The sequence below is a fragment of the Oncorhynchus kisutch genome, linkage group LG19 (assembly GCF_002021735.2).
Source record: "Oncorhynchus kisutch isolate 150728-3 linkage group LG19, Okis_V2, whole genome shotgun sequence".
NCBI classification, from domain to species: Eukaryota; Metazoa; Chordata; class Actinopteri; order Salmoniformes; family Salmonidae; genus Oncorhynchus; species Oncorhynchus kisutch.
This window is the reverse complement of record NC_034192.2, coordinates 40,383,683-40,397,622: the sequence shown is the minus strand read 5'-3', so window position 1 is coordinate 40,397,622 and position 13,940 is coordinate 40,383,683. Positions and strand designations below refer to the sequence as shown.

The following is a 13,940-nucleotide window of genomic DNA, read 5'->3' as shown; positions in this document are numbered from 1 at the left end:
CAACTCACCCCAAACCATCTCAATTGGGTTGAGATCAGGTGATTGTGGAGGCCAGGTCATCTGATGCAGCACCCCATGACTCTCCTTCTTGGTTAAATAGCCTGTACACAGCCTGGGGGTGTGTTGGGTCATTGTCCTGTTGGTTAAGTGTGCCTTGAATTCTAAATAAATCACTGACATTGTCTCCAGCAAAGCACCCCCACACCATAACACCTACTCCTCCATGCTTCACGGTAGTAACCACACATGCCGAGATCATCTGTTCACCTATGTGTCTCACAAAGACACGGCAGTTGGAACCAAAAATCTCTGATTTGGACTCATCAGACCAAAGGACAGATTTCCACCTGTCTAATGTCCATCGCTCGTGTTTCTTGGCCCAAGCAAGTCTCTTCTTCTTATTGGTGTCCTTTAGTAGTGTTTTTTTTGCAGCGATTTGAGCATAAAGGCCTGATTCATGCAGTCTCCTCTGAACAGTTGATGTTGAGATGTGTCTGTCTGTCTGAACTCTGAGAAGCATTTATTTGGACTGCACTTTCTGAGGCTGGCAACTCTAATGAACGTATCCTCTGTAGCAGAGGTAACTCTGGGTCTCTTTTCCTGTGTCGGTCTTCATGAGAGTCAGTTTCATCATAGCAATTGATGTTTTTTGCGGTTTTTGATGGTCTTAAAGATGGACTGTCGTTTCTCTTTGCTTATTTGAGCTGTTCTTGACATAATATGGACTTGGTCTTTTACCAAATAGGGCATTCTTCTGTATACCAACCCTACCTTGTCACAAAACAACTGATTGGCTCACACTCGTTAAGAAGTAAATACATTCCACAAATGACCTTTTAACAAGACACACCTGTTAATTGAAATGGATTCCAGGTGACTACCTCATGAAGCTGGTTGAGAAAATGCCAAGAGTGTGCAAAGCTGACATCAGGGCAAAGGGTGTCGATTTGAAGAATCTCAAATATAAAATATATTTTGATTTGTTTTATACTTTTTAATTCATTATATATATATTTTTGAATGAGTAGGTGTGTCCAAACTTTTGACTGGTACTGTATACTGTACGCTGAACCACACAATGTGTATTAAATCATTTCACGCTGTCATCTATTTTCTGTAATGCTTTTGACCCCTTCCGGAGTTTTCAATTATTCAGAAGTACAGGCCATATGTTTGCAATCACAAAAAGCCATTGCTACAAATTACACCTATTAGTATTTAATCAAATGTAATGACTGGGAATTGTAACGTTAATTCCCCTTAATAAAGGAAATAAATGTTTAACTCTTTTCCTCCCCTTTTCTCTCCCTCAGCTGGAGGATGACATTGTTGCGCGTCCAAATTACTTCACCACGATGAAGAACTTTGCCCTGCAGCAGCCTTCTGAGGAGTGGATGATCTTGGAGTTCTCCCAGCTGGGCTTCATCGGTAAGCCTCAGCCTGTGCCAAAAGAGCTAGCCTAGCGCTATTGTTGATAGTGTGAGTTAAAGAGCAACGACTCAGGGTGTTTTCACATTTGGTCCCTTTCAGACAATTTTTTTGATTTGCTTAATTTTTGTGCAGTGTGAACACTTCAAAGGAACTCAGACCCCTCAAAAGAGCCCCTGAAGTGAACCGAGCTGAAACCATCTCGAGAGGTGGTCTGAGGGCAGTTTGCTTGAATTCCGTGGTCCGGTTCCCTTTTTTAGGACCATGTGAACGCTAAGCTCACCAAGTTCGCTTGTTATTTCCCCCCCACCACACACTAGACTACTGCAACAACGTTTCCCTTGCCATAACCCCTCACATTGGTGCCACAAAAGAGAGACGAGGATAATATTCAGGTTAGGCAGAAAAAAATGTGTCCTGTTTTTGGATATTGATTGGCGATTGTTAAGGACGCACAGAAATTCCTAAATTAGGTTTTAGTTTAGATTATTTGTTTGCAGTATGTGATCTATTGGCTAAGATACCTTCATAAGCTGTTTATTGATTGCGGGGTTTGAAAAGTGTGAGAAGATAAGCAATTTGGTGAGAATCACAACATAGATTACAAAATAGTTTCTAGTTCTTAAAGGGGCAGTACAGCAGCATACCTTGGGTGTACAATTTACAATTACATCATAATTTATTCTGCAGTTATTCTATTGCAATGTATTATTTTACCAATAAAATGCACATGTTAATAGTGTCTTTTGAATACAATTATTATGTCTCATATTTTAGCTAAATGCAATCTATTCGCTTCCAAAATGTAAGTAGGTAAAGTACCAGTCAAAAGTTGGAACACACCTACTCATTCAAGGGTTTTTCTTTATTTTTTACTTTTTTCTACATTGTAGAATAATAGTGAAGACATCAAACTATGAAATAACACATATGAAAGCATGTAGTAACCAAAAAAGTGTTAAACAAATCAAAGTATATTTTATATTTGAGATTCTTTGAAATCGCTACCCTTTGCCATGATGACAGCTTTGCACACTCTTGGCATTCTCTCAACTAGCTTCATCTGGAATGCTTTTCCAACAGTCTTGAAGGAGTTCCCACATATGCTGAGCACTTGTTGGCTGCTTTTCCTTCACTCTGTGGTCCAACTCATCCCAAACCATCTGAATTGGGTTGAGGTTGGGTGATTGTGGAGGCCAGGTCATCTGATGCAGCACTCCATGACTCTCCTCATGAGAGCCAGTTTCATCATAGCGCTTGATGGTTTTTGCGACTGCACTCAAAGAAACTTTCAAAGTTCTTGAAATTTGACTGACCTTCATGTCTTAAAGTATTGATGGACTGTTGTTTCTCTTTGCTTATTTGAGCTGTTCTTGCCACAATATGGACTTGGTATTTTACCAAATAGGGCTATCTTCTGTATACCAACCCTGCCTTGTCACAACACAAATGATCGGCTCAAACGCGTTAAGAAGTAAAGAAATTAGACAAATAAACTTTTAACAAGGCAAACCTGTTAATTGAAATACATTCCAGGTGACTACCCCATGAAGCTGGTTGAGAAAATGCCAAGTGTGTGCAAAGCTTTAAACGAGTAGATGTGTCCAAACTTTTGACTGCTACTGTATATCTAGCTGTCCGATAACACATTCTGATTGAATGGCTTGTCCTGCACTTGGAAAAAGATCTTGGTTTCTTTCTAAACATACCAATGTAAATGCAAAGAGGACTCGGTTCACAAAATAGTTGAAGTGAACTGGCAAAAGAGTTGAGTCCTCATTCAAAGGCAAGGTCACTGTGAATACAAAGAGAGCGGGGTTCTTTTGACTTTTTACCGCATAGTACACTTTAAAGAGGACTGAGATCGGTTCTTTGAAAGAGGACTATATATGAAAACACCCTCAGTGTCACCAAAGCAGTGTTACTACAGCCTAAAGAGCTAGCCCTACTACGTTACTGTTGAGTGCCTGTACATCTACGATTGCAAAAATCCGGTAACTTTCCCAACATTCCTAGGTTTTCCAGAAATCCTGGTTGATTTCTTGCTTATTCCCTCCTGATTCCAGGCATCTTCCAACCGTGTTTTTTGGAAAACCAGGGAATTTGGGGAAAGTTACCGTATTTTTGCAATCCTAGCCAGAAGAACTAGCCAGGTGCTCTAATACTGAACGTTAAACATTTATGACTTAAGGTCACAAAAAAAGGGACTTCCTATGAACCCACAAGTAGGACACTGATACTTGAACAATGGGCTCGAAAGTCACTTGGTTATTCATACGAATAATGCTGACCAATGGCAAAGGTAAGCTATTTTAGTCAGACGGTTATAATCAAATCTACAGCTTGGCAGGAAAGTTGTTTCTAAGCTCCCTCCAACTTGTCAGAACTACATTTCAAAGTACCCACTTTGAATTAAAGCTGGCGAAATTAATTGAAGCTTTAACCTGCATTTGATCTCTGCTCTAATTATACTGCAGAAAGTAATCAATTACTTATATCTTCCGGAATCTTTCAATGTGGGGTAGCTGGCATGTGAAAATACAGTGCTCTGTTGACTGGAGCTGAAGGAAATTGAATTGATTTTAGAGGCAAGGCCACAGTCTCGGTTAGTGAGAGCAGTTCCAACTTCCAATTAAAGTGAACTGAAGGGGAACATTTTTTAAATGCAGCCAAAACTTTTCAGTGGTTGTGTTATCTTTGGTGAGAAAATGGGAAACACATGTGGTGTGTTTTTGGGGCTCGTGCAGAGCTAGTTGTTTCCCGACCCAAAGTAAAGAGGTTTTGACAGCCAGCACAGGGCCAGGTCCCAAGGTAAACGGAACCAAAGAATCCTCTAGCCGCTCTTCCGCAGGGTTTGACACGTGCCGGACACACACAGACCCCACGGGGTCTATCATGTAGACAAGCTGTCTAACTACACCCACTAACTCAGTATCAGAGTCAATTGTGTCTTTTGATGAAAACGAATAGTGATATACATTATCCTTACCCCCCAGAACTCATCTATGACTGAAATAAAAACATGGTGCAGATTGATTTGAAATGATGAGCGTAAAATACCCAAATAAACCCTTCTCTGATGGTCTGTTTTTGTCATGGGACTCCTAATAGTCTGGCTGAAGCTGAATTCCACTCTATGACTGTGGCCTTTGACATTTCAAACATTTCCATTCAGAGCTTAAGAGGGGTATGGTGTCTTGTGACTCTCTGCTGATCAGTAAAAAACAAATTTCCGAATCCACTGAAAATCCCCCAAGAGGCCACCACTGTGTGCTTTTGTTTTGTTCTCTGATAAATGTGAAAGACGAGTATTGCAGTGGCGTGTATTCATGAATGCCAAGGGAAGCCAGGCTTCCTCAAAAAATGTACCAAGAAAAAAACATACAAAATACTTTATCTTTCGTCTCTGTGTTTCATAAATGTCCTTCAATTCACAATAGGCTGAATGTATCTCACTGGAGAAAGCATCCGAGGGAACGAAACATCACCCATCTGTCTCAGTATGTGTAGCGTATCTGATGCTTTCTGGTCAGAAAGAGTAGGACATTGTTGCCTCCCGTAGTAGCATTTAAGTGCAAGGGAAGCCAGCGAGAATTTGGCCTCCCTTGATAAAAAATAAATCAAATAATGGCCAATCAGTGTTGTGCTAAACTGAGTGAGCTCAGCTGTGAATGCTCCTGACACACCCCAAAAAAGTGTCAAGGGAGGCCAGTTTGGATTTGGCTTCAGACCAATCACATCACAAGCCAAATGTCATTATTGACAGATTTGTATTTATTTATTGTTGCATCTCGTTGTGTCCCAAGGTAAACTGAACCAAAGAATCCCATAGCCGCCATTATGGCAGGGTTTGACAGGTGCCAGACACAGACAGACCACATGGGTGGCTGGCTAGCCAGCTAGCTAAAATCGTCCCTCTCCTAAATTAGCAATGAAGATAGGGATTTGGTCTTGTGGTTTTACTTAATTCTCCGTGCTGGCCGATGATTATAACAGCGATTCTGATCCAACCATAAGTTCCTACATTGTGCCCCTGGCCTGAGAGGATGGAAGTTCAACATGTAGCTAGATGTAGTATGCTAATGTTAACTAGCTGGCCTGGCACATCATTGCCCATAAAAGGAAGTTAGGCTAGCGAGGAAGCTTTTTAGCTAGGTAGCCATGGTCAACAAAAACTAAAAGTGTGTACTGTATGATAGAACGTTTAGGCAACATCAAAGAGCGGAGTATGGGATTGGTGTTTCGCCAAGTTTTTTCTACTTGCATGCACGCACACACCACACACACACACACACACAAATCATTACCATGGATAGCCACATCATATTTAGCTTACGTTGATTGGACTAAATTGTTTTTGGTATCTTTTAGTTGTCACTGTATTAGACTAAGCATAGGGGATTAGATGATGTTGAAATGGTGCAAGAATATTGGCGGCAGCTCCTGTTTTCTTTGTGACTTGTGGTAACACTCCTTGGTTCTAAATCAATAGTTTAGTAGTCTTGACCATGCTGTAGGTCGTGTAACTGTTTGTTTACATGCAATATGTTTTGTGGACTTCACCGGAAAGATGTTGCTCTCCGGTTTTGTAATGAAACAAATGTGTGGTTGAATTCATTCTTCCACTATGTCTTCTTATCGCCTCGGCCTATATATCACAGTGGCAAGGCATATGAACTAACAGGTTATAGAGCAAACAACGCAATTATCACAACACATACACTACCGTTCAAAAGTTTGGGGTCACTTAGAAATGTTTTTGAAAGAAAAGCAAAAATGTTTGAAAGAAAAGCAAATTTTTTGTTCATTAACATAACATCAAATTGATCAGAAATACAGTGTAGACATTGTTAATGTTGTAAATGACTATTGTAGCTGGAAACGGCTGACTTTTAATGGAATATCTACATAGGCCTACAGAGGCCCATTATCAGCAACCATCACTCCTGTGTTACAATGGCACCTTGTGTTAGCTAATCCAAGTTTATAATTTATCAACTACCATTCCAGTATTTTACTTGCTATATTGTATTTACTTTGCCATCATGGCCTTTTTTGCCTTTACCTCCCTTCTCACCTCACATTGTATATAGACTTGTTTATACTGCATTATTGACTGTATGTTTGTTTTTACTCCATGTGTAACTCTGTGTCGTTTTATCTGTCGAACTGCTTTGCTTTATCTTGGCCAGGTCGCAATTGTAAATGAGAACTTGTTCTCAACTTGCCTACCTGGTTAAATAAAGGTAAAATAAAAATAAAATAAAATAAAATTTAAAAGGCTAATTGATCATTAGAAAACCCTTTTGCAATTATGTTAGCAGACCTGAAAACTGTTGTTCTGATTAAAGAAGCAATAAAACTGTCTTTTTTTAGACTAGTTGAATATCTGGAGCATCAGCATTTGTGGGTTCGATTACAGGCTCAAAATGGCCAGAAACAAATAACTTTCTTCTGAAACTCGTCAGTCTATTCTTGTTCTGGGAAATGAAGGCTATTCCATGTGAGAAATTGTCAAGAAACTGAAGAGAAACTGTCTACTACTACTCCCTTCACAGAACAGTGCAAACGGGCTCTAAACCAGAATAGAAAGAGGAGTGGGAGGCCCCGATGCACAACTGAGCAAGTACATTAGAGTGTCTAGCTTGAGAATCAGACGCCTCACAAGTCCCCAACTTGCAGCTTCATTAAATTGTACCTGCAAAACACCTGTCTCAACGTCAACAGTGAAGAGGCGCCTCCGGGAGGCTGGCCTTCTAGGCACAGTTGCAAAGAAAAAGCCATATCTCAGACTGGCCAATAAAAAGAAAAGATTAAGGTGGCCAAAAGAACACAGACACTGTACAGAGGAACTCTGCCTAGAAGGCCAGCATCCCGTAGTCGATTATCTTTGAAGGAATGAGCGTTACACTGAGGCCTGTACTCTGGAGCGGGATCAATTTGGAGGTGGAGGGTCCGTCATGGTCTGGAGCGGTGTGTCACAGCATCATTGGACTGAGCTTGTTGTCATTGCGGGCAATCTCAACGCTGTGCGTTACAGGGAAGACATCCTCCTCCCTCATGTGGTACCCTTCCTGCAGGCTCATCCTGACATGACCCTCCAACATGACAATGCCACCAGCCATACTGCTCGTTCTGTGCGTGATTTCCTGCAAGACAGGTATGTCAGTGTACTGCCATGGTCAGCGAAGAGCCCGGATGGAGGGTGAGGGCTAGGGCCATTCCTCCCAGAAATGTCCGGGAACTTGAAGGTGCCTTGGTGGAAGAGTGGGGTAACATCTCACAGCAAGAACTGCCAAATCTGGAGAAGTCCATGAGAAGATGCACTGCAGTTCTTAATGCAGCTGGTGGCCACACCAGATACTGACTGTTACTTTTGATTTTGACCCCTCCCCCCCTTTGTTCAGTTACACATTATTCCATTTCTGTTAGTGTTAGTGTTCAGTTGTTGAATCTTATGTTCATACAAATATTTACACATGTTAAGTTTGCTGAAAATAAATGCAGTTGACAGTGAGAGGATGTTTCTTTTTTTGCCAAGTTTATAATATGTTATATTGTCTATGAGAGAACCACCCTAAGTGTTTCACCAAATAGGGGACTATTCAACGTTTTCCACTCTGACATAGTCCCTCTCTCCTCCATGATTCACAAGACTTCTTTCTCTCCCTTTCTCTCTCTGACACACACACACACACACACATGGAGAATCCCCCTCACACACACACACACACACACACACACACACACACACACACACACACACACACACACACAGTCTCACGTACACACAATTACACTGCATGTGCCACACTCTTTCCCATGAGCCTCTGCTGCTCCACTTTACTCTAATAAGTCCCAGAGTGCTGTTCGGGGCTCAGCTTAACCAGTGATTGATGTCCACTCTGCTCTCTCCACACCATCCCTCCAGCCCCATCTCCCCCAGCAAAGACCTCCCAGCTATAGGACCAGCAGGATGTATATGGACCAAGTAGTAGGATATATAGGACCAGCAGGATGTAAAGGGACTAAGGAATAGGATATATAGGGACTAGAGAGTAGGATGTTTTGGGACTAGAGAGTAGGATGGGTAGGGACTAGGGAGTAGGATGTATAGTGACTAAGGAGTAGTATAGTTGGGAATAGAGAGTAGGATTATAGGGACTAGAGAGTAGGATGGGTAGGGACTAGGGAGTAGGATGTATAGAGACTAAGGAGTAGTATGGTTGGGACTAGAGAGTAGGATGGGTAGGGACTAGGGAGTAGGATGGGTAGGGACTAGGGAGTAGGATGTATAGGGACTAAGGAGTAGGATGGTTGGGAATAGAGAGTAGGATGTATAGGAACTAGGGAGTAGGATGGGTAGCGACTAAGGAGTAGGATCTATAGGGACTAAGGAGTAGGATGTATAGGGACTAAGGAGTAGGATGGATAGAGACTAGGGAGTAGGATGTATAGGGACTAGGGAGTAGGATGTATAGTGTCTAAGGAGTCGGATGTATAGGGACTAGGGGGTAGGATGTATAGTGTCTAAGGAGTCGGATGTATAGGGACTAGGGGGTAGGATGTATAGTGTCTAAGGAGTAGGATGTATAGGGACTAGGGGGTAGGATGTATAGTGTCTAAGGAGTAGGATGTATAGGGACTAAGGGGTAGGATGTATAGGGTCTAAGGGGTAGGATGTATAGGGACTAGGGGGTAGGATGTATAAGGTCTAAGGAGTAGGATGGATAGGGACTAAGGGGTAGGATGTATAGGGTCTAAGGGGTAGGATGTATAAGGTCTAAGGAGTAGGATGGATAGGGACTAAGGGGTAGGATGTATAGGGTCTAAGGAGTAGGATGTATAGGGTCTAAGGAGTAGGATGGATAGGGTCTAAGGGGTAGGATGTATAAGGTCTAAGGAGTAGGATGGATAGGGTCTAAGGGGTAGGATGTATAGTGTCTAAGGAGAAGGATGTATAGGGACTAATGGGTAGGATGTATAGTGTCTAAGGAGTAGGATGTATAGGGACTAATGGGTAGGATGTATAGTGTCTAGGGGGTAGGATGTATAGGGACTAGTGGGTAGGATGTATATGGACTAGGGGGTAGGATGTATAGGGACTAAGGAGTAGGATGTATAGGGACTAAGGAGTAGGATGTATAGGGACTAAGGAGTAGGATATATAAGGACTGGGGAGTAAGCGCTGATCTAAGTTCAGTCGAATTTCCCCCCTAATGGTTAAGTGTAGATTAGGAGAGGGCAAGCTGATCTGAGATCTCTGCCCACAGGCAACTTCTACCTATTGGGAATAGTTTATTGGAAGCCAATTGACTAATAAAATGATAGATGTCTATGGAATATGTTGCTACTGGACTAAATGTTGTCTCCGAGGCCTATTGTCATGGGGGGTGTTACTAATGCACGGAGGCTTGTTGTGCAATTAAACTGAACGTCTTTACTTCAGATCAACATGTTAACAACTCGTACAAACCTCACTCATCCAATCCTCACACCTCTGTACATGCACAACGTGCCTGATACATTCTTAAAGCAACAGTATTCAATTCTCAACTGAGCTACAACACTATATTACTGAACACAACGGGGGGTTAACAAAGCTCAGATTGCTATTCACTTTCAATTGAGTAGAAATTGCAGACTGACATTGCTTGGCGTGGGCCTTCTCCTATTCCACTTATCAAACATAAAGCGAAAGCGTGTCAAATAAGCTTCTGACGGATGCCATATCCATTGCTGTTACTTGCTGTGCTTAGCTAAGCGTGTAAAGTCTGCCTGTCAGTTTAGTCTGTAGATTCGTACCCGGGCTTCCCGTGGAGGAAATTGAGGTGAGCGTCTCTTTCTCTTTCCCCCTCTTTCTGTCATTCTCTCGCTCTCCTTCCCATCTCTCTCTCCCTGTCTCCCCCGCATCTCTCTCTCTCTCATTATCTCCTCTTTCTCTCCCCCTCTCTTTCTCTCTCTCTATCCCCCTCTCCACTCACATTTAATTGGAGAGCATGGTCCTCACGGGTAGCCCGGGACAGCGGGCCCAGTTCGACAACCGTGACTGAATGCCGCTCTGAGGCACACTCGCCCCAGAGTTTTGATAAGCCGGCAGGCTCGCTTCTCCCGACCGTCACGAAGAGCAGCTCGCTGAATCATGGCCGCCGGGCTGTCAACAACATTGGTCATGGAAAAGACACCAACCTCCGTTCTCCATCCCTCTTTTTCTGTCTGAGAATATGAGAGAGGGAGTAGGGAAGGGAATAGACTGATTTGAAATCTCATGTCAAGATTTAGGCTTACCGAGTTCAAGGTCGTCACCTTTTAGAGATTTTAGACATAAGAGTTCGTGAAAATGATGATACTCTTACCTTTTTGCTTCTTATTCCCTTAAGATGGAGAAATTAATTTTGAGAAGAAGGTTTGCCTGGTTTGTGCACATGTATCCAATCTCCTATACTCATCATGCATCATTACCCGGCCATAGAACGACACAGCCTCTGTTTGAGGCTTAGTGCAGTCAGTGTTTGACTGCCTCAAAACACAATTACATAAGATAATTAGCCGTCACTGTGACGATAATGATCCGAGACACACCATAACAATATTCCCCTCACAGGATAAGCCATGCAGCGCAAAATACATCATTCCGGCTAGGCGTCAGGAGGATTTGTGAGCAGTAATCTGATGGGTTGTGCTCCGATGGGGCTCTCTCAGGTGTTTTTAGGAGCCCTAGCTAGTGGTTAGCGACTGCTCCTTTCTCTCCCCTCTGCTCTCATTAGCATTCCGCAGCTAACCAGCGTGACAGGGCTAGCAGCCGGCACAATCAGGGAGAATCAGGTGGCAGCCATCTGCGTGTATGGCTGTGCATACGAGTGCAAGAAAGAGTGGATTGTTAGAGAGAGAGAGGTGTTGATTCATGGATACAGTCACATTAGACCTCAAATTGAAGCCAACATTGTAGAAAATGGAAAGATGACAGATAGTTAAATGGCTCTCCATAAAATACAGATGAAAATGTTATGCTTTTGACATTTAACCTGAGCATTTTTTTATAAGACCGCATTCAAAGGCTGTTTTGTATAACTCAGCATTGAAGTTATGGTGTGTGGCTACCTATAGAGGTTATCCCCAGGAGTGTGGCTGCCTATAGAGGTTATACCCCGGTGTGTGGCTGCCTATAGAGGTTATCCCCAGGTGTGTGGCTGCCTATAGAGGTTATACCCCGGTGTGTGGCTGCCTATAGAGGTTAAACCCAGGTGTGTGGCTGCCTATAGAGGTTATCCCCAGGTGTGTGGCTGCCTATAGAGGTTATCCCCAGGTGTGTGGCTGCCTATAGAGGTTATACCCCGGTGTGTGGCTGCCTATAGAGGTTATCCCCAGGTGTGTGGCTGCCCATAGAGGTTATCCAAAGGTGTGTGGCTGCCTATAGAGGTTATCCCCAGGTGTGTGGCTGCCTATAGAGGTTATCCCCAGGTGTGTGGCTGCCTATAGAGGTTATACCCCGGTGTGTGGCTGCCTATAGAGGTTATCCAAAGGTGTGTGGCTGCCTATAGAGGTTATCCCCCGGTGTGTGGCTGTCCATAGAGGTTATCCAAAGGTGTGTGGCTGCCTATAGAGGTTATCCCCAGGTGTGTGGCTGCCTATAGAGGTTATCCCCAGGTGTGTGGCTGCCTATAGAGGTTATCCCCAGCGTGTGGCTGCCCATAGAGGTTATCCAAAGGTGTGTGGCTGCCTATAGAGGTTATCCCCAGCGTGTGGCTGCCTATAGAGGTTATCCAAAGGTGTGTGGCTGCCTATAGAGGTTATCCCCAGGTGTGTGGCTGCCCATAGAGGTTATCCCAGGTGTGTGGCTGCCTATAGAGGTTATCCCCAGGTGTGTGGCTGCCTATAGAGGTTATACCCCGGTGTGTGACTGCCTATAGAGGTTAAACCCAGGTGTGTGGCTGCCTATAGAGGTTATCCCCAGGTGTGTGGCTGCCTATAGAGGTTGTCCCCAGGTGTGTGGCTGCCTATAGAGGTTATACCCCGGTGTGTGGCTGCCTATAGAGGTTATCCAAAGGTGTGTGGCTGCCTATAGAGGTTATCCCCCGGTGTGTGGCTGTCCATAGAGGTTATCCAAAGGTGTGTGGCTGCCTATAGAGGTTATCCCCCGGTGTGTGGCTGTCCATAGAGGTTATCCAAAGGTGTGTGGCTGCCTATAGAGGTTATCCCCAGGTGTGTGGCTGCCTATAGAGGTTATCCCCAGGTGTTTGGCTGCCTATAGAGGTTATCCCCAGCGTGTGGCTGCCCATAGAGGTTATCCAAAGGTGTGTGGCTGCCTATAGAGGTTATCCCCAGCGTGTGGCTGCCTATAGAGGTTATCCAAAGGTGTGTGGCTGCCTATAGAGGTTATCCCCAGGTGTGTGGCTGCCCATAGAGGTTATCCCCAGGTGTGTGGCTGCCTATAGAGGTTATACCCCGGTGTGTGGCTGCCTATAGAGGTTATCCCCAGGTGTGTGGCTGCCTATAGAGGTTATACCCTGGTGTGTGGCTGCCTATAGAGGTTATCCCCAGGTGTGTGGCTGCCTATAGAGGTTATACCCCCGGTGTGTGGCTGCCTATAGAGGTTATCCCCAGGTGTGTGGCTGCCTATAGAGGTTATCCCCAGCGTGTGGCTGCCCATAGAGGTTATCCAAAGGTGTGTGCGGGTGTGTACGTGTTGACCTTTTTATGCCTTCGTCACTTAGCTTATATTTTTCCCCTAGACAACATAGGTCAGTGTGAGGAAATTCTTAAATTGGTAAGCTGCCCTGTTCTGAGAACAATCAGTAGAGTCAGTCTAAGTGAGTCACTGGGTCATACTGGGTCTCAGATCCGGGGTTCAGTGAGCCTACTTATTCTGTGAGTCGGTGACTCACTGAAACGGACACTACTGCCTGATGTAGTGACTGACTCAGGAGATCACACACCTGCCTGATGAAAGCAGAATTCCACATCAGAGACAGCACACAATCACAGAACCCTCGCTATTATGCACATACCCACGAACACACACACATGCGGGCACACTTTCATTCTGTAATCCTTCTATACTCATTCACTCACTCTCACCCCCTTCCACTAACTCACACACACGCACACACACACCTTCCTTCCAGCATCCCACCTCCCCTCTCTCTCTCTCAATCAATCAATCAATCAAATGTATTTATAAAGCCCTTTTTACATCAGCCGATGTCACAAAGTGCTGTACAGAAACCCAGCCTAAAACCCCAAACAGCAAGCAATGCAGATGAGGAAGCACGGCGGCTTCCTCATGAAAGGCCAGAACCAAGGAAGAAACCTAGAGAGGAACCAGGCTCTGAGGGGTGGCCAGTCCTCTTCTGGCTGTGCCGGGTGGAGATTATAACAGTACATAGCCAAGATGTTCAAACGTTCATAGATGACCAGCAGGGTCAAATAATAATAATCACAGTGGTTTTAGAGGGTGCAACAGGAGTAAATGTCAGTTGGCTTTTCATAGGCGATCATTCAGAGTTAGAGAC

The 13,940-nt window shown here is 44.0% G+C and overlaps 1 protein-coding gene across 1 annotated transcript in view; it reads left to right on the top strand.

Annotated features, from left to right (window-relative positions):
* LOC109864824 (alpha-1,3-mannosyl-glycoprotein 4-beta-N-acetylglucosaminyltransferase B) overlaps positions 1–13,940 on the top strand; it is a 183,789-nt gene that overhangs the window by 114,989 nt on the left and 54,860 nt on the right. The window contains exon 8 of the mRNA XM_020452798.2: positions 1,314–1,428. Within this exon, the coding sequence (XP_020308387.2) occupies positions 1,314–1,428 (115 nt within the window). The remainder of the gene's footprint in view (positions 1–1,313; positions 1,429–13,940) is intronic.